Raw genomic sequence first — 20,810 nt, 5'->3', positions numbered from 1 at the left:
CTGAAAGCCGGGGAGCCCAGTTCACTTGCCCTGAGGAAAAGACAGAGCCTGCAGCCATTCTTAAGGGAAGTGCTTTCTTCATTATTTGTTAAAAGTTTTAGTTAAAAAAACAAAACAAACCAAAGAACAAAAATAAACCATCTTTGATTTCAAACACTATGAGATAACTAATTTGTAGTTAGTTCAGGTCCAGTAAGTGCAGTACCCCCCCAAAAAAGGTACATCTTTGGCAGTTGGAAGCATGTACATCTCATAAGGTTAATATATAGGAAGCTCTGATGGCCCACAGGCATAAAACTTCTGATGCAGCCCAAACTGCTACTAATTGATGGGCATCTGGAAGCCCTGTGGCTTCATTTCCATGTTTCGCCACAGATTGCACTGTATAAATATTGATACTTTGAACGTCTCGCTGGGTTTGTCAGCTGCAGACTGAATGCACTGTCTGTGCATTCAGACCATCAGTTTTACTACTTCTTCAGCCCCTCTGGGTTACTTTCTTTTCCACTGTGTCATATTTATCTCTGCACCTCAGAATCCCAGGTCTATTAAAGGCACAAAGAGGCAAGGTGCCACAGGAAAGTGTGGAGCAGTTCCTCTTGAAGGAAAAAAAAATATATAAATAAAGCTGTAACAAATATAAAAATATCTACTTTTCTTTGCTATATACTAGAATGATACTTCCCAATGCTAGCATCTTTTTGAACCACATGGAAATCAGTCAGCAAGCTTGCATGAGCTGTCCAAGCACGAATCTGAGAATGCGGTTTTTAAAGTAAATATTGTTTGAGATAAGTTTCCTCTCAAACAGGTAAGGGTAGATTTTCAAAACTTGTGTATGCAAATGGCCGCTATGCCAGGCGCCTCTAGCCCTGCCCCCCCCCCCCCCCCCCCCCGACCCCTCCTTTTTCAAGCCCCGGGACTTACACGCATCCCGGGGTTTACGCGCTTGGCTGGGCAGTTTGAAAATTGGCCTGGGTGCGTAAACCCCGGGATTTACAAGTCTACTCCTTATTGAGTACTGCTGCTCAACCATAAGAAAGCAGTCTGCCCTGACTGAGTAGCACAATCCATCTTCAGAGCAGTCTGCTATAACCAAAACAGATTTTCCAGCTTTTCATATATGCCCTGATTTCTGAGAATCTCAACATTAATGTTTAGTGTCTCACTAGTATTTTCAAGTATGTATATAAAACATAAGCACTGTAGTGAGTAAAGTATTAAAAACATTCAGTTTTTAGCAGATTTCATTGCACGCCACACATGGAGCCGCGGGTTAGTGTAATGGTGGTGTGGAGAATCTTCAGGAGCCTATTTCAAACGTTTCGTCTCTGTGCCTCAAGCAGCTTTCCAACAGATCAAGTCCTTCTAATAACTGGAGGCAAGGATGAACCCTGGCTCTTAAGTGAGCACACCTTGCACATGAAGTGCATTGCGCAACCTCAAACTGCAGGCAGGGCCCTCAGACTTCCATAGTAGTACAGCCTAACCTAGGTTTTAAGTCCTCCTGTCCTCTGAGTCTCCCCAACTTTCTAACAGTGGATGCATATTAGATTTTTTTTGTTAAGGAAAACACCTACAAAAATGTAAGCAAGCACACCAGAAAATGTATTTGCTTATTTTACACATTTGATGGCTCCTCTGCAACCATTTTTCGTTTCAAGTTGAAGAAAATTTGTAGATCACTGTAGCTGAATATCTTCACATTTTATTCTACTGTATTTCATTCTCTGCCTTTCCCCCCCCCCAGTAAAACAATACTGTTGTTACGTTCTGTTGAGGAGATACCAAGTGCTATCATGGAAAGAGCAACAGCAACGAGATTGTTCCTGGGGCCAGGAATCCTGTGTTTGATTCAGGAGCACCGCTGAGCAAGAGAGCTGTCTTGTAGATCCAGCAGAGGCCTTGGAAAGGAAGGAGTTACCACTAGAAACCCAGGAATTCCATCTTTTAAATAATTTAAACCCTTTGCTCTTGGTAGTGGTGAGGACCTGTAGGACCTGACAGCACATTTCTAGTTCTGACCACGCCATGGCGCAGCTCGATGCTTCTCAGACGCTGGTCTCTTCACCAGGGTAACACCGGCAGCAGCCAACCGTGGAGAATTCTATTTCTGGTGGACCCTGAGCAGAACCAAGCAAGACATCAGCCGAGCTGTTCCATTCGCTGATGATATCTTCAACGCGAGATATATAAAGTAGAGACAGCAGCACACCCAGAAACTACAGGATAAATCAAGAAGTTATATCGCACACATTCCAAAATATTGCAGGACAAAATTTGATATAAATTAAGGGTACACATGCCAAGCAATTTTAGGATTTGTAGCACTTACTAATTTATATGCTGTTCAATACAAGAACTCATAACACTTTTAAAGTTTGATGTGCTGCATAAGAAGCTCTCCTAGTTTAAAATATTCTCATTGCTCTTTAAGACCCTCAGAGGTCAGGGTCCTTTGTTCTTGAGAAAAACTCTGTACAGGAATATGTACAGATGCATGCTATGATCAGCTGAGAGCCAATGTTTATGTTCTTGCTGTAATCTGTCCTGAGCTGTATTGCAAAGGATGGAATACAAAACTTTTAAATAACTAAAGGAAAGCTGGCGATTAACTGGGGTCTACTTTTTGCAATAGAAAGCAAATCTGCCATCACATTCTATATTTATATTCTGAAGGCCCCTCCTGCCCGGAACCCCTGAATTAAAAACTGCAGAGGTACAGTTTTTACCTGTGGCAGAAGTATTCCAAGCAAGACGCCTGCCATGATGCTGTAGTTATCCAAAAACCAGGTAATGACCGCTTCTGTGCACCCTCGGGTGTAGATGAGGTTTTGGACTTCCAGGCGCTGTAATGGAAAGCGAGACACATTGTTAGACTGGAAACTCTGTGGGGTCCCCACCTACTGAAAAAGACAGAGCTACATTTCAGTCTCGGGCCAAGTACTGTGGTTGCCGTGCTCATCCAGTTGAATATGTAGAAATAAGGGAAATACCTATAAGTCGTTTTGACCCTCATTTCAGCCTGGCGGTCCCTCCTTTTTAATTTTTTTTTTTTATTTATGATATTGTGACTCAGGATCAAAGAAATACTTTTTGTTAAGCAAAGGGCAGAGTAAAATAAAATACGAATGAAATCATTAAATCATTAAATCCTAAGGAAACTAACAATAATTCAATGCATACATTGGTTCACAAATAAGTCGGAAGATCCAAGTCTCAAACCCAAAAAACAGGCAAGAAAGAAAATAAAGGAAAAATAGCCATTGCATAGCCGTCACATTGTTCTTAAAGTGGATTTCAACCTTAATCAAACCTAGAGGTAAATACTGGAGGAAGCAAGAGTAGCAGCTTTGCCAATTCTAGTGTTCAAGAACAAGAGACCGGATATTCAGTGCCACTTAGCCAGCTAAGCTCCAATTTATCCAGCTAGTAGTTAGCTGGCTGTTGTGGGCATAACGGGGAGCAGTTATTTATCTACTTAGCTTAGATAAAACTATAGTCTTATCTAGCTAAGGGCCTAATGCACTAAGGCATCTCTCCCATTCTGTGTCCATGGGAAGATACCTTGATGAATCAGGTGGTTATTGAACAGGTCTAAAGTTGGCTGGATAAACTTATCTAGCTATCTAAGTTTTCTGGATATATTCAGGAGAGCGGCCACAATGATGAATATCCTGGATATGTTTGCTGGATAGAGGCTAAATATCAGGCCTAAGGCCAGTTGGGCAAGTTCATAAATAATACATCTAAAACTCTGGTACTTAACACATTTATATGGAAAATGTATCTAAAATTGGCCTCTTCGTTGTAAGACTCTAGCCCCCATGATAAGGAGTTGCTTCTTTTTCTTTCAGGTCATTTTAGCAACATCAGGAAAAACTATTACTTTACAAACTAACAGGCCGATACAGTACAGTGCGCTCAGGCGGAGCGCACTGTTAACCCACATTTGGACGCGCATTTTCGACGCACCAGCTTTACCCCTTATTCAGTAAGGGGTAATAGTGCGTCAAACGCACGTCCACCCCCCCCCCCCCCCCGAAACTAATAGCGCCCGCAACATGCAAATTCATGTTGAGGGCCCTATTGGTTATTCCCGTGCAATTCACTAAGTAAAATGGGCAGCCAAGCCGCACATTTTACTTTCAGAAATTAGCGCCTACCCAAAGGTGGGCGTTAATTTCTGCCGGCACCGGGAAAGTGCACAGAAAAGCAGTAAAAACTGCTTTTCTGTGCACCCTTGACTTAATATCATGGCGATATTAAGTCAGAGGTCCCAAAGTAAAAAATAATTAAAAATGTAAAAAAAAAAAAAAAAAAAAAAATTGGCCCGCAGCTCGAAAACTGGACGCTCAATTTTGCCGGTGTCCGGTTTCCAAACCTGTGGCTGTCAGCGGGTTTGAGAACCGATGCCGGCAAAATTGAGTGTCGGCTGTCAAACCCGCTGACAGCCGCCGCTCCTGTCAAAAAAGAGGCGCTAGGGACGCGCTAATGTCCCTAGCGCCTCTTTTTACCGTGAGCCCTCATTTACTGAATCTCGCGCACAGGAGAGTGGCCTGTGTGTGCGCTCACCACTGAATCGGCCTGTATGGAACATTAAACCTCTCTTGATAAAATAGTCTGAAGTAGCCAATCCCTATCTGGGTTGAGTCAAAATCCACAAATAAGGAAATTCTTCCTCCCCCATCTTATCCAGAGCATCAATTAAATATAAGGACTCAAAGGATAATGGGAGAGCCAGTATGGGATCACCCACATCTTCCTTTTTCTTAAACGGTGGAAGGTTAATAGGCTCTGTTGCTCCTTAGCTCTACATGGGCTAAAAGCAGGTGCTGTTGGTACCAAGGAGACCCCTGCACTCCTGGCCAGCATAAGAAGAGGATGCGAAGCAGGCAGACACTGTGAAAAAGAAAGATGCCCAATGTTCAAAGGCTCTCTCGATGGTCATCCTGGCATGTGTGCTGGGAATAAGGAGGGTGTCTTGAAGCCCCAGTGAAATCCATTAAGGCTTTTTAAAATACCTTTTAGGCTATTTTGCCATCCCTGTTACATGAACAGTTTTGTCTGTGAGGAAGTAAATCCTAGGCTACTCTACTTATGTGGATCATTTCCTCAGATTCGAGCTCCAATACGAGAAAACGGGTGCATGATAAAATGAACCTCAAGCAAGGCTGGCTCAATGGCTGGGGATGCTGCAGAGGACTTGGGTTCCATTCCTGGGCCAGGTCTTCTGCTCCCCTGGGCATCCCTTTCTCTGCCTCGCAGACCGTGCTTACAGTCCCTGGAGGGGGGAGCGGCCTAGTCATTGTACAACTGCGGCACCCGGTGGCCGGATTCAGGGCCCATGACTGCAGGATTCTGAGAGGAGCCCCAGTGCTTGCGCTGTGGCAAAACACCGATGTAGCAATGACTGGGCTAGGTGAGTTGACAAGGTATAAAGACTAAAGAGAGGGGGGGAAAAAAAAATCCCCTGTGCATTTGTGAACGCAGGCTCATAGTGCTGAATTCCAGGCCCCAGTTCCGACTGAGCTGCCAATCCAAAAGCATAAGAGCAAATGGCAAATCCTGCAAACTATTCATTAGCTGTGTTAAGCTGCCTAACCAAGATGAATTTCCAATTATTTTTTTTAAGTCCCACACAGAAGCACTGGGGAATGCGGGCACAAGTTAGGGAATTCCTGTATCAACTGCTCATATGTTTTGCCCCTTAACCCCTTTCCGGTCCACCCTGAATATATTCGTCAGTCAGCCTATTGTATTGTGTTTTTTTCGTCCTGAAAGGCGTTAACGCCCTTGCCCCCCCCCCCCCCCCCCCCCCCCGCTAGGCCAATATCAAATGCATTAGGATTGTCTTCCCATGCAGCGACATGCAGAGTAAAGGAGAGAGAGAAACAGCGAGAATCAGCATCCTAGAGAATGTTAGCTCAGTCATAATGCACCAGAGTTTACAATTTTATACAAATTATCAAAATTACCTGTTTGTTGAGAGTTTTATATCCACACAATGTGTTCATTACGATGGACTGCAGTAAAAGCAGAAAAACAAAAAAAGACTTGAAAGAAAGAAGCACAAGGTGATCCCTCACGGCCTCTGAAAGTCACTCACGTAAAAGCAGGCAAGCACAGAAAGAATATATATTTATTTATTTTTAAAAGCTTGTAAAATGTTCAGCCTGGAAAGGAACGCTTGAAGCAAAGCCCTCCGCCTCCTGTATGTCTTCCAACATTGTTACCGTGCAGCGGCACCAGGGCTCCATTTGGACGGGAGTGGCCTACGCACCTTGTTGCTCAGGCAGCAGGTGTACGGTACGCCGCAGGCCAGCGGCCCCGGGGCCAGACAGTCATGGTATGGGTTTTTCTCCCAGTCCTTAAACTCCTCTCCGCCGCAGCACTTAAACTGAGAAAGAGAGAGAGACACTCGCTAGATCTGTAATCATCTTCAGGTTTGCAAATACCGTCTGCATGCAAGCTGCATTGCCAATGGGCTAAACTGTATGAGCCTGTATGCAAAGGATACTGGAGAGGGTCGTTTTAAGAAATATCATCCTTGGCATCCCCACGGCGCCACGCTAGAGCAAAGGAGACTTTTCTTGGCATCAGAGGATGCACAATGGTTTTCATCCCAATATCTATCCTTGTTACTGGAGCAAGTTGCCCTGCTTGGCCAGATGCACTCTTGCTATCATTAAAAAAATACTGCAGAATCTGTGGTTGGATGTAGGGTGCTTTACAACGAAATGAGTGCTACTGATTTAATAGAGCGCTCAGAAACAGGTGGGGCCCAGGAAGTCCCTCTCCCATGCTCTGCGTCAGCCGCTAAGGTCACCATTCTTTTACAGAGCCTGGGGAGACCCTCCTCACTACAAGAAGCTGGACCTAGAGTCGTCCCACCCCGGGGGAGGAGCACCACACTTCATGTTCTGGTCAGTTTTCCCACTGGTGATGGTAACACAAACCTGCTTCTGGACAAAATCCATGATGTTTTTGAAGTCCAGGTCATCGTAGTAATTCTTGATCCCTCTTCGGATGTTGTTATTCAAAAGCTCTACAGTCTGGAGGGGGGGAAAAAACCATTTAGAAATGGGACATTCGTGGCTGGCCTGACGGAAAAGTGGCATAGGACTGGCATTGGATTCCCAGGCTCATGGTCCCTCTAACATTTTCCAGGGGCGTGCAGGTGGGCACATAACCTGTGCATGGGGGGAGGGGAGGTTTCTACTGGAGCACCGCCCCTTAGGGCTGCTGCCATCAGGCTGAGCGCCTCCTTTCTCCTCACCATCTCTCTCTTCTCAACTTCCATCTCTTCCCTTCTGTTCTCACATCTTTCAGCTACTCCTCCACTCCATTTTCCTCTCGCCTACCCTTCCATTTCTTATCCTGTAACTCCCCCTTTCCCATCCCTCTATATTTCTTCCTCCTTGCCTCCACCAAGCATCCATTTTTCTCTCCTCTTCCCCATCTGCCCCCTGCCTTCCCCCTCCCTTCTCCAGGACCTGCTTCCTGCCTTTTTTCTTCACACCCCCCCCCCCCTTTCCCAGTATCTGCCGCATGCCTTTTCCCAGTAAGCATCTGCTCCCTGCTTTCCTCCTTCCCCAGAATCTGCCCCTCACCTCTCTACGTCTTCCCCGGCATCTACCCCCTGCCTTTTTCTCCCTTCCCCTTGCACCCTCTGCCTCCTTCGGCTAATCTGAGTGACGGAAACCCGCCCCACCATTGCCAACCGCTTTGTGCCAGCACGGCAAGCGGGTACCAAAGTCAGCAGCCAGGAAGTGCCAGCCCACAAGCTCTGAAAATGCTCGCACAGCCGGCACAAATGGTGGAGAGCAGTCGGCAGCAGTAGGGCTGAGCTACCACTGCCCCTCTTGTCAGGTCCTGGCGAGTGGTACAGACACTACAGCTCGCTCTGTGGCATGCATGGCCCTACAGGGAATGTTGTCCCAGGCCTGCCTTCTTCTCCCCGGGCCAGGTGAGGATACTGCAGAGGCTCAGGTCACAGCCCCTGGGTGGCCAGATGGGGAGGGAGGTGCCAGTCGGCACATGAATAGCGACAGCTTGTGGTCGAACTGAGGGCCCACGATCGCAAGGATCCAGAAGGAGCCCTGATGCGTGGCCCCCGGCAGAGGAAATTGAACGTAGAATGGCAGGGCTAAGTGATTTGCATACAGATGTGAAGAAAAAAAAACAAAAAACACAACATTGCTTGGTTACAAATGAAGGCTCATGGCATTGTAGCCCGAGAAAGGCCATTTCCAATGGAGCTGGAAGCCCAGGAGGCAGAAGAAGTCTGCCAGGCCAAGAAAAGAAAAATAAATGGAAGCTCTGTAATACAAGTAAAGACTCAGTGTCTGCATCCAGCCCCAAGAAAATGCATTGGCTTCTCTTTCCTTAGCACTGATGGTATCTGTTAGCCTTTCCGACTTTTCTCCATCTGTTCCACTCTCATAATTATTGTCTCTGTTTTCCCCTGTCTGTCTCTCCCACTCCTTGGCAGATCCTCCTTTTCCTCCCCCCTGGGCATAAGCGACACCGAGGCTGGTGGCACCTTATAGACGGGCAGATTTATTGAAACGTTAGCTTTCAAGGACAAAGATTCCACTGCATCCCATGCGACGCTTGCCCTCAAAAACGCGCACCTCAATAAATCTGCCTGCAAGGTGCCATCAGCCTCCGTGCTGTTCTTGCTACCAGGGACTAACATGGCTACCCCTCTGGAGGGTTTACCCAAGGGACATGCATCAGTCCCCCCCCCTCCCCCTGAGCAGCGCTCCAGTTGGGATTCTTTTCTGTTTAATGACAGTGCAGAGGCCACTTATACAAGGAATCCATGTTTGTATCACCTGATGTCTGAAGATCAGCGCCACAATGCCACCACTGAGTTCCAGCAGCAAGCAGACTCCAAGGGTGTACATAAACTGCAAGAGAAGACAAGGAGGAGTCAAAAGACATGGCAGACATGCTGCATCACGCCCTGTCCAGCTTAGAGCACCTGCTGTGTCCCTCCAGGAGTCATCTTCAGTTACTTTCAGGCCAGTCCTGCTGGCCAGTGCTGGGACTGTCCCCAAGCATAGCGTGCACTGGCACACCCTCCTCATGGCAGGTGGCATTCCCTCCCCGCTGATCAGTGCCCGAATCATGAGAAAATGCATATTACATGGGAGAAGAGGACATACACCAGCTGAAAGCGACCGCCTCAAGGTCACACACAGAGTCAATCGGCAGACTTGGCATTAGAACTGAGGCACAGAGAGATCAAAATGTGTCTTTTTTTTTTTTTTTTAACAGCCTGCATATACCGCAGTCAGTTTTGAAAGGGAAACCACCCCAAAAGCGCCCGCACACTGTGAAATCTGCTATCCATGTGGCCGGTGGATTAGGGCCACCATTGCATGCGTGCTCTTTTATTCTCTCCCCATCTAACCACCTGCAGGAATGCCTCTTTTTAAACCGGCTCAAAGCCAACCAGAGGAGTGCGTCTTTCAGGCAGACCACGCATGATGAAGAGATGGGGCAGCTGGGAAGGCCGGGGCCAGAGGGCTGCCAGGAAGGACCAGTCAGAGAGCAACTGTGGTAGAGACTTAGCACTGCCATTCTAGCTTAAGAGGTGAAAGCTGAGGGAGCTGGCTGTATATTAACGTATAGCTCAGGCAGGAAGTGTGGGTGGCCGCACAAGGTTTGGGTCAGCCCAAGGGCAATGCCTGCTCTCCATGCTTGCATCGTCCTGGAGCCTCAGGGAGTAGCCTGCTGTTGTACCCATGCAGTAATAGGCTTACCAGGGCTGTTTCTAGGGTGCCCGGCTGCCTTTTTGAGTTAGTCTCTGAGCCCCGATAGGGAGGAGGCAGCATTGAAAGCAACCTTTGCCTTGGGCACTGTTTTGTCCAGCGAATGCCCTGAGACTTACAGAAAGAACTGTTTTACTGCAACGGCATGTCTGTGTGTGGTGTTTCCAGAAATTTGGCAGCAGTGCAGGATAGGGCATACGTGGCATCCTGGGACACCAGGCAAGTTAAATGGCTTTGAAAGTTGCCCTCAATGTGACTCCTTCAGCCTCACACAGAGTCCATAGTCCATCCCCTAACCCCACCGTAGCATCTAGTCCGGGTCTCATCCCGAACCACCATAAAACCGGACACCCGACCCTAGGTGCCAGTGAGCCAAAAACAGAGTATCATAGAACCCATTACATTCTTACCACTTGAAGGAGGCAGAGGTTATCCCGGAGGGAAGCCAGGACACCAACAAAGGAGACGATGAACATCACGATGCCCAGCAGGATGAGGATAATTGCTGGAGCCAGGAAAGCCCCCTGCAGAGTTTTGTACTTCTGTCGTTCCACTTCTGCGTAGATACCAACCGCCAGGACAAAGGCACCTATTAACTGCAAGGAAAAGGCGAGCGATGAAAAGCCATGCAAGCAGTCCAGCATTCCTGTTTATTCCGATCCAGTGAGGCAGAACTGTCGGACTCATCTCTTAATGACCACGAAGGGCCTGTCAGTAATGAAGGGAAAGTTAAGGGTTGTGAATTCTGCATGACAGACAGTGAGTATTGCATCGTTTAGGGCTTGGACCGTCAGGTTGATAACTGGAGCTAGTGGTCTTGGCAGGTTGAAGCTGATAATGCGCTGTGCGTGCCATTAGCGGATGAACTGTGTGAAGGTGGCATCTTATGGGACAGGGATGTGCTACGACTAATGCTGAGCAGATCGAGGGTATAGATATCTAGGTTTTGAGATGTTGGTCTGCGAGTGTATGAGAGTCTGTGGAAGAAGGTGTGTGTGTGGTAGTTGAGGTTGCATATGCTGTGAGAGAGATGGGAGCGTGTACCAAGCGAGGCGTTTGTGTAGAAGGAGGAGGTGTGAGATGCGAGCTGTGTGCGATTTGTTGCTGCTGTTGGATGAGGTAAGGGATGGGATGGGGAGAGGGCAGAGAGGCAGAAGGCTGGCTCTTCCTGGTGACGTGTTGCCAGGAAAGTAGCAACAGAGAGGTCAGCGTCTGTGTGAGGGGGGTGCCGACATCTCCTTTCAGCCTTTGTGGTTCGTGGGGCAACATGGCAAACGGGAGCAAAAAAACCGAGCCTGCACACCCGCTACAAAATAGGGCCCGGAGGGAGAGAGAGCCGCCCGTGATGACAGTCATACCTTTTTTTTTTTTCTTAAAACAACTTTAAAACTCTGGTCAGCTTCTGCTCTGCAGAGAACACGGAGCTGTCCAGCTCAGGTTCAGCAAAAGGCAAAAAGATATAAGGAGAGACTCAAACCAGAAATTTAAAGAAAGAAAGGCAAGCTGATAAAAAAATATATATATATACCAGCTGCCCTGAGCCTACAGACGCCCAAGCAGCCTCGTGAAGGGGGGATCTGGATCACCAGATTTACATCCCACGGACTAAAGGAGTGAGCATACAAAAACGTCACCAGCCTCCAGCTCGTCCACCTCAACCAAGCAGGGAAGGATCCACCAGGACCCAAACACCCCTGAGGAGGAAAGGCTCACACTCCGCAGGTTTATGCACCAGCCACCATCTATCTGCTGGAGGCAGAGAAATACTAGGGAACTGCAGGTGGCACCAGGGATTATGAAGCAGTGTCAGTGAAACACTCTATTCATCCCTGCCAGCAGATGGAGACAAACACAGGAGTCTGGGCTGATCCGGATACGTACGGGGAAGGCAATTTTATGGGGGTGTGAGAGGAGATGCTGCGGAGTATTCGTCTGGATCTCACCAGGGGACGTGTGCCGCAGTGTGTGCCTGCCTCCGTGTCTGCTCACTTGTCTCGTGCCCAACAGGACGGGAAATGTGGTATCCTCTCTCCCAATGGAGAGCTTGCGGCTAGCCTGTGGACACGTGTCTGCTGTGCACCGAGCAAAGCAGTCGTGGCTTGAGGATCAAGGCACGGCAGACACGAGGGCAGTTATAGTTGTCCCCACCAGGTGTCATACACGGCTATGACAGGCACATACGGACCACATTGTCTTTTGCATGCTGAGGGGGCTATGGCTGTCTCAGTCTGTCAACCCTCAAGGGGGTTCATGGTCCTGGTATGCCCAGGTTTGAAGGAAACATGACTGGAAAGAATAGCTGTGCCTGGCATGTGCTGAGCAGTGAAACAGCTGTGAGCTCATTGACACTTTTATGTTGGAATCTGTGCTGCGTGTGGGACGGAGATGGGAGGCAGAATGCTTGCAGCACAGAGCACAGACTGCCATCATGGATGTGACCCATCAGCATAAGTACATAAGATTTGCCTTACTGGATCAGAACCAGAGCCGGTGCTAGCATTTTTGCTGCCCTGTGCGAACAATTACTGTGCTGCCCCTTCCTCTTTGTATGTTTTTTTGTTGTTTTTTTTTAAACACAGAATACTCCAACTCAATTAATGCAGAACACAGCCTCATCCTCACCAAATTCAGAGACTATGAACTATAAATTCAGAGCTATAAACAGAAACTGAACCACAAACCGCAACAAGCCAGACTCTGTATGCAATGCAGCAAGGGAAAACCAGAAACATCACCAGTCCTCATAAATCATTCATCAAACAATAAAATCTAGGAATATAAATCAATCATATTAGTAAAACCATACCCTCAAATCTCAATTTAGTCTACCCTTTAATTTTTTTTCTAGATATTTATTCTCGCTATAAACATGCCGAATATTTACCTACGTCCTGTTGACGAGTTACTATTATTATTATCTATGTAATATTTAATTTAATTTATTATTAATATCTATATGTTATAGGTTATATGCTAAATGCTATATGTTATACGTTATATGTTAAGAAACGCTGTTCCATGTAACGCCATTTGTGCGAAAGTTTTGTTATATGTAAACCGACCTGATTCGATACTTGTATTGAGAATGTCGGTATATAAAAATCCGAAATAAATAAATAAATATTTCCAATGATCCAAGGAAGAGAATAATATCCAATCATTAAGAGCTCAAACTAAATTTTAGAAAACACACACACACACACGTCTACCGGCAGCCTCATGGGCCTTCTGTACTTCCGTTCATCGGTGGAATGCGATCTACCAGAGGTTTCCACAGGCCTCTTCCTGGCTACCAGTGGTACAGGTCCGCTGGTGGGGCAGGTCCACCGGCGGCCTCGTGGGCTACTTCTTCTGCTGCCCCTCCAGGTTTTCCACCCTGTGCAATTGCACAGTATGCACACCCAGTAGTGCCGGGCCTGGTCAGTCCAAAGGTCCATCAAGCCCAGTATCCTGTTTCCAGAGTGGCCAAACCAGGTGACCAGGATCACGAAAGTTAAATAGATTTCATGCTGCCTGTCCCAGGCATCACCCGTGCATGTGCTCTCCACCGCAATGACAACCAAACTTCACCCAAACCAACACAGGCTGCCTTTAAAACAGAGGAAATACAGGAGGCAACTGTCCAATAGCCCATGTAGCGGCATGCTTTCAACATGCAAAACTTTATGCTAATTTTTAGAGATGCTGCCTGGGTAATTTCTCTTTGAATATTAGCAAAAAGTGAGCGTGATGAAAGCACCTGCATGCATTTCACCCATTTATATCGCAAGAGTAAAAGTGCATGAAGACTTCTGAAATGGTCAAGTACTGTCACATCTTCCCCAACGTAAGCATGCCACCCCCTCCCCCCACGAATGGGCTAAATGTACATGCCGCATGGAAGCCCCTCGCATGATCCCAGCTGGACTGAGGGGGGCGGTTATCAGACAGGGCCTTATCGGCATGTTAATCCATTTTGAAACTTGTCCTTAAAACCCCTGGAGCCGGCAGTTTGAGAGACGCAGTTCTTGGTTATTACAGAAGTACGAGGGGGAGTGGTGGACTGGGGCCAATGGCTGCTTTTACTACACAAAAACAACCTAACAAGCGCATAGCAAGAAGGAAATCTGCTTGTGTGGATGGTGTATGAGATAGGGGATACTGCAGGGGGAAAGCTTTCATGGCACAGACAGTGCACACAACTTATACACACACCAGCCATGGGGGACAACATCTGATTTTTTTTTTTTTCCTGCTTGTTAACTTCAGTCCAGCAAGGAAGAGCCATTGGCTTAGACAGAGGAATGCCATCCATCCAATTGGCACAGTACTTTAGCCAATTCCAGCATGTAGAATTAACTCTGGGTTTTCCAAACCTGTCCTGGGGATCCCATCCAACACATACTGAAGCCAATCCCACAGCATATGAGGATTACTGGGCCTGATCCAAACCAGTAAAGCAGCCAGTCCCAGTGTATGGGCTATTGTTTTACAGGAACCCATCCAACCAATCAGCACACACTGATATTAATAATTCAGCCAACCCCAGCATTAAGGCCATTCACTTACTGGGACTCATTTAGCACATAAGAACATAAGACTTGCCATACTGGGTCAGACCAAAGATCCATCAAGCCCAGTATCCTGTTTCCAACAGTGGCCAAGCCAGGTCACAAGTACCTGGCAGGATCCCAAGGGGTAGATAAGATCCCAAGCTGCTTAACCCAAGAATAAGCAGTGGATTTCTGCAAACCCTACTTAATAAATGATTAATGGACTTTTCCTCCAGGAATCTGTTCAAACCTTTTTTTAAACGTAGCTACACTAATAGCTTTCACCACATCCTCTGGCAACGAATTCCAGAACTTAGTTATACATTGAGTAAAAATATGTTTTTATTATTAATTTTAAATGTATCACTTAGTAACTTCATTGTGTGACTGACCCCTGGTCTTTGTACTCTTGGCACATACTGAAGCCAAAACTTGGCCTACCCTAGCGTATGGACCCTTACTCTAACCACACAGCAGTGCTCCAAATTATTCCTTGTTTACCATGCAGTCAGCTTCCTATCTCTTTGCCATCGGTAATTCAGAGGAAAATGACCTAAACGCTGTTATGCAACAGCAAAAGGAGTAAGATGGGAAAACCTGGGAATATAAACAGACAAGTCACAGACAAAGCACGCTAAAGGCCAGGCTATCTCTACAAGGCCTAAAAGGAGCAGTGCAGCCAAGTATGCAACACAAGAACACCGGAAAGTAAAATTACTGTCCCTTTTCTCCCACTGCCCACCCCAGCCTCAAAACAGGCTGTTTGTAACACTTTGCTACTGTGTTTTCCATATATCCTGTCCCAACTCTTCCTAGCAACACATCAAAGCTGAAGGCACTGTTTTACCGCCCTCTCTCTCCTCCCAAGCATGAAAAGATGAAGACAATGCTTTTGAAGGCCCCAGTGTTGGCACATTTCGCCTGGCAAATGCCTGCCTCCCTCCTGGCTGGTCCTGACCCCGCCTCGGGCCACAGTGCCAAGCGCAGCGGCGGAAATGTCTTCAACAGCTGCATTGTCCGCGATGGGGACTGAGAGCCTTTGTGTGAAAAGCCCCAAGGGAATCTGAAAAAAACACTGGAAAAAGGGCATGAGGGCACAGAGGTTCCAGGAGTTTCCCCTCAGCCCACATGGCAGTATCTGTGGCGCCTGCCGAAACCTGGGTTAGCCCTGCATTTGGGCTTTGGATGGCAGAAGAATGCAGTTTGCTGCAAGGAGTGGGAGGAACGAGGAATGAAGCGCTGCGGAGAGAGGCTTCACTCCCCTGTAGGAAGGTTGTAAGTGGAAACAGGTTTGGGAAGGGCAGCAGGCGACACCTGCTCTCCAGCACAGACAAACCAGCTTTTCAGGAATCGCTCAGGCTGTCCTGCAGCACTTCCAGATCTGGCACAAGCAGTCTGCACAGTCTCTGGGTGGCAGCGGATCAACACATCACACAGCAGTCACTGGAACTGTGGTACTGTCTCTCTTCTCACAGAGCCGGCACCAGGCATATGCGGACTAAGCAATTGCTCATTTTAAGAACATAAGAACATAAGAAAATGCCATACTGGGTCAGACCAAGGGTCCATCAAGCCCAGCATCCTGTTTCCAACAGTGGCCAATCCAGGCCATAAGAACCTGGCAAGTACCCAAAAACTAAGTCTATTCCATGTTACCATTGCTAATGGCAGTGGCTATTCTCTAAGTGAACTTAATAGGAGGTAATGGACTTCTCCTCCAAGAACTTATCCAATCCTTTTTTAAACACAGCTATACTAACTGCACTAACCACATCCTCTGGCAACAAATTCCAGAGTTTAATTGTGCGTTGAGCAAAAAAGAACTTTCTCCGATTAGTTTTAAATGTGCCCCATGCTAACTTCATGGAGTGCCTCCTAGTCTTTCTACTATCCGAAAGAGTAAATAACTGATTCACATCTACCCATTCTAGACCTCTCATGATTTTAAACATCTCTATCATATCCTCCCTCAGCCGTCTCTTCTCCAAGCTGAAAAGTCCTAACCTCTTTAGTCTTTCCTCATAGGGGAGCTGTTCCATCCCCTTTATTATTTTGGTCGCCCTTCTCTGTACCTTCTCCATCGCAATTATATCTTTTTTGAGATGCGGCGACCAGAATTGTACACAGTATTCAAGGTGCGGTCTCACCATGGAGCGATACAGAGGCATTATGACATTTTCCGTTTTATTCACCATTCCCTTTCTAATAATTCCCAACATTCTGTTTGCTTTTTTGACTGCCGCAGCACACTGAACCGACAATTTCAATGTGTTATCCACTATGATGCCTAGATCTCTTTCTTGGGTTGTAGCACCTAATATGGAACCCAACATTGTGTAACTACAGCATGGGTTATTTTTCCCTATATGCATCACCTTGCACTTATCCACATTAAATTTCATCTGCCATTTGGATGCCCAATTTTCCAGTCTCACAAGGTCTTCCTGCAATTTATCACAATCTGCTTGTGATTTAACTACTCTGAATAATTTTGTGTCATCTGCAAATTTGATTATCTCACTCGTCGTATTTCTTTCCAGATCATTTATAAATATATTGAAAAGTAAGGGTCCCAATACAGATCCCTGAGGCACTCCACTGTCCACTCCCTTCCACTGAGAAAATTGTCCATTTAATCCTACTCTCTGTTTCCTGTCTTTTAGCCAGTTTGTAATCCATGAAAGGACATCGCCACCTATCCCATGACTTTTCACTTTTCCTAGAAGCCTCTCATGAGGAACTTTGTCAAACGCCTTCTGAAAATCCAAGTATACTATATCTACCAGTTCACCTTTATCCACATGTTTATTAACTCCTTCAAAGAAGTGAAGCAGATTTGTGAGGCAAGACTTGCCTTGGGTAAAGCCATGCTGACTTTGTTCCATTAAACCATGTCTTTCTATATGTTCTGTGATTTTGATGTTTAGAACACTTTCCACTATTTTTCCTGGCACTGAAGCCAGGCTAACCGGTCTGTAGTTTCCCGGATCGCCCCTGGAGCCCTTTTTAAATATTGGGGTTACATTTGCTATCCTCCAATCTTCAGGTACTATGGATGATTTTAATGGTAGGTTACAAATTTTTACTAATAGGTCTGAAATTTCATTTTTTAGTTCCTTCAGAACTCTGGGGTGTATACCATCTGGTCCAGGTGATTTACTACTCTTCAGTTTGTCAGTCAGGCCTACCACATCTTCTAGGTTCACCGTGATTTGATTCAGTCCATCTGAATCATTACCCATGAAAACCTTCTCCATTACGGGTACCTCCCCAACATCCTCTTCAGTAAACACAAAGAAATCATTTAATCTTTTCTTTATCTATTCACTCCCCTCCCCCCCCCCTGCTTAGGGCCCCCAAGGGCCTAATGCTGTCTCTGCTTCCCCATGTGTCACAGAACATACAGCCAATGGTGTCTCCACTATAGACCAATCAGACACCTGAGAGGGTGTGAGGTCATGGGTCACATCCCTACCAGCAGAGAGCCCAGTAACAATGCTAAAAGAATGAAATACAAGATGCTATCCAGTCCCCTCCCTCCTCACCTGTGGTGACAAATGCCTCTCCCTGCAGCTGGCCTCTCCAGTTCGTGACTCCCAGCCCAGGTCTGCTCCAGTTCCAGTAACTGGGGCAGAGAATGAGTGACGTTAGCTAGAGGAAGAACAATGCAGCCTCCCCTTCACATTCCATTTGCTTTGTGCAGTAATTCTTTCAAACAAAGCCCGATTAAAGGAGAGAACTGGAGCTTGTGTGAGCTGGGAGTCCCAGAACAGCTATATGTAGGCATCACCCCAGGGGGTGCATGAGGCCTTCACCAGGACAGACACTCTCATAATGGCATTAATATAAGGAACATGGCTGAAAGTCCACACTTCATCTCAGTTTTCAAATATATTTTTGTTGTTGAGTTCTTTTCTGTGGTTTTCATGCTTCTCTCGTTTTTGTTTAGAAGGTCTACACTGACATCTCTCCCCCAGTGATAATTTTCTTTAAAAAAAAACAAACAAAAAAACCAAAATAACCTTCCACATTTTTCCCCAATGGGAAAAAGAAAGTTACAAAAGATTCCAGATTGATGACCTGGCAGATGATCACCACTGGTGTTCCCCTCACCCCCACCTTGTACCTTAAATACCTTCAGGAGGTGGCGTTTGCAAGGCAGAGGGAGCTGAAGCTGGGGGGTGGGGCGGGCAGGAGGAGCCAGCCTGGAACGGGTTTGGCAAGGCAGTCCCAGAACCAGTTTTACAAAGCTGTGGCTACCGTGCGGCTTCCACCCCTGCGAGCAAATACCCGAGAAGCGCCTCGGTTTTTTTTTTTAGGAGCCTTCCATGCCGGAGGAGAAGTGAGCGAAGGCCCTCACGCACCCCCTTCCCCTCCAAACACACGCCAAGAGCGCAGGGGCTAGGGGACGCCACGGGGATCCCCTCTCACGGTGATAATTCCTCCTGCACCTCACCCTGCGGGAAGACCCGGGGCTGGCAGCTACTTGCTTTACACGTTACAAGTCCGGCAGACAGAGCCTTGCTTCCCATGCGTGGACAGCCTAGCGATTGCCTTCGCTTTATGCATCGTAGTCCCTTCCAAGCGCTGGTAACAGCCCTGGGGCGCGGTGGGACCCCAGCTCCTGCTCTGGTACCGAGGGATGCACCTGTGCCACCATTCACCGGGCTGTGAAAGCTCCTTGGATGCCTAATGTTCACCAGATGCCGGTCAGCAGCAGTGAACCACGATCGTTACTGCCGAGACATGCACAGACAGATAAGGGTTCACCACAGCAATGTGCAATGTGGGTAAACCTGTTATCTTTCATGTAGGGCTTTCCTGCTACCAAAAAGTAAAGGACCACCAGAACGTGCCCTTTTCATTTATTTAAAAAAAAAAAAAAAACCAAACAAACTTACGTTTTGTCAATATGATGGTCAAAACAATGGGGGGAGGCACGTTGGGTTCCAAATTGTATCTGAGCCTTTAACTGTATGTTCATGCAATACATATGCGTACATCCGGAGCAATGCACACACAGTATGCACATTCAGATTAACACCCAGGCGGCATATCCAGACAGTGCGGGCACTCACCCAGAAGACGGTGGAGTACACGATGAGCGTGAACTTCAGGCACAGGTAGGAGAACCTGGCGCAGTAGCGGATGCTCTCCTTGTCCTCTGCCATGCTGCCTCCCCCTCGCCATGGAAGAGTGACAGCCAGGCGCGGCGCCTGCTCACGCCCAAGGAATCCCTGTAAGCCACAAGCTGATAGGTCGCCTTGCTCGGCTCCCGATTGGGCTCTGAGCCCAGGCGTTTGATTGGCTGCTTGCGCCTGCCCTGCCGACAGCGGGGCGCATTCTGACTCAGCCCGGCTATTGTTGCATCCTTGATCGTAGGCTTCTAGACCGGAGGGATCGCGAGCGGTACCCCAGCCGCTTTGGTGGTTTGCTATTGATTTCAAATTTGTCAGGCTATCTCACAGGAAAAGAAAAAGCAAGCAAGGACTCCGATATCTATCTGTGGAGAAAGAGAGAGGCTATAGAAAGTCTACACCCCCTTGCACATTTTTACACATTTTGCTATGGCAATGCGTTAGACTTGCATTTAAATTAAGGTTTTTCTCCACCCATCTATACGCTATACCGTTCAAGGACAAAATGTTTTACTGGGGATAAACATATGGTATCCAAAAAACAAAACTGAAATCCAGTTAGATAAGTCTTCAGCCCCTCTTTCTGGTGGAAGGTTCTTAGGAAGCAATTACAACTGTGGATCTGTTGGGATAGGGCTCCACCTATGCATAGATTTTTAAATATTAGACCATCCTTCTTTACAAAACTGTTCAAGCTCTGTCTGGTTCCATGAGGAGTAATCTTCAAGTAATGGCACAGATTTTCGATTGGATTGAGGTCGGGGCTCTGACTTGGCCATTTCAGTGTAGGTTTGGCTGTGTGCTTCAGGTCATTATCATGCTGAAAAGTGAACTTCAGTCCTAGGTTCAGCTTTCTTGTAGAGGGCAGCAGGTTTTCCTCAAGGACTTTTCTGTACTTTTCTCCATTCATTGTCCCTGCTACCCTGACAAGTGCCCCAGTCCCTGCGGAGGAGAAACATCCCCCTAACATGTTGCTACCACCACCATGCTTCACAGTGGGGGTGGTGTTCTCTGGGTGATGTGCTGTGTTGGGTTTGTGCCAAATATAACGCTTTGCATTCAGGCCAAAAAATATTATTTTCATTTCATCAGACCACGACATGTTTTGCCACATGGCTACAGTATTGCCTGTGTGCCACAAGAGGTGTTTGACGGTTAAACAAACAGGGATTTGTTATGCTAAAGTTTGATTTTCCTCCCAAGGGAAATTCTTTCAGTAAAGAAAGAATGTGTTAATGTGGGTGTGAGAAGTTTCAGGAACAAAAGTACCTGTTTAGGTAGTGACTTATTTGTAATGGGAAGATTCCAGGAAAGAGGTTCATGCTGAGGACAGAGGGTGTGACAGACACTCTGTGACT

The 20,810-nt window shown here is 46.9% G+C and overlaps 1 protein-coding gene across 1 annotated transcript; it reads right to left on the bottom strand.

The window, feature by feature from the left end:
* Positions 1 to 910: 910 nt before the first annotated feature.
* LOC115073315 (tetraspanin-15-like) lies at positions 911 to 19,539 on the bottom strand. Its single transcript, XM_029571632.1, has 8 exons — positions 19,393 to 19,539; positions 10,193 to 10,378; positions 8,841 to 8,915; positions 6,960 to 7,055; positions 6,284 to 6,400; positions 5,979 to 6,026; positions 2,733 to 2,849; positions 911 to 2,222 (listed from the first exon to the last, which is right to left on the bottom strand). The coding sequence occupies exons 1-8, from the start codon at positions 19,483 to 19,485 to the stop codon at positions 2,052 to 2,054; spliced, it is 903 nt and encodes a 300-aa protein (XP_029427492.1). The 5' UTR covers positions 19,486 to 19,539; the 3' UTR covers positions 911 to 2,051.
* Between the last annotated feature and the right edge of the window lie 1,271 nt (positions 19,540 to 20,810).

Source organism: Rhinatrema bivittatum, chromosome 11, assembly GCF_901001135.1.
Source record: "Rhinatrema bivittatum chromosome 11, aRhiBiv1.1, whole genome shotgun sequence".
Classification (NCBI taxonomy): domain Eukaryota; kingdom Metazoa; phylum Chordata; class Amphibia; order Gymnophiona; family Rhinatrematidae; genus Rhinatrema; species Rhinatrema bivittatum.
Note: the sequence above shows the minus strand (reverse complement) of the source record. Positions and strands in the feature narration are given on the sequence as shown.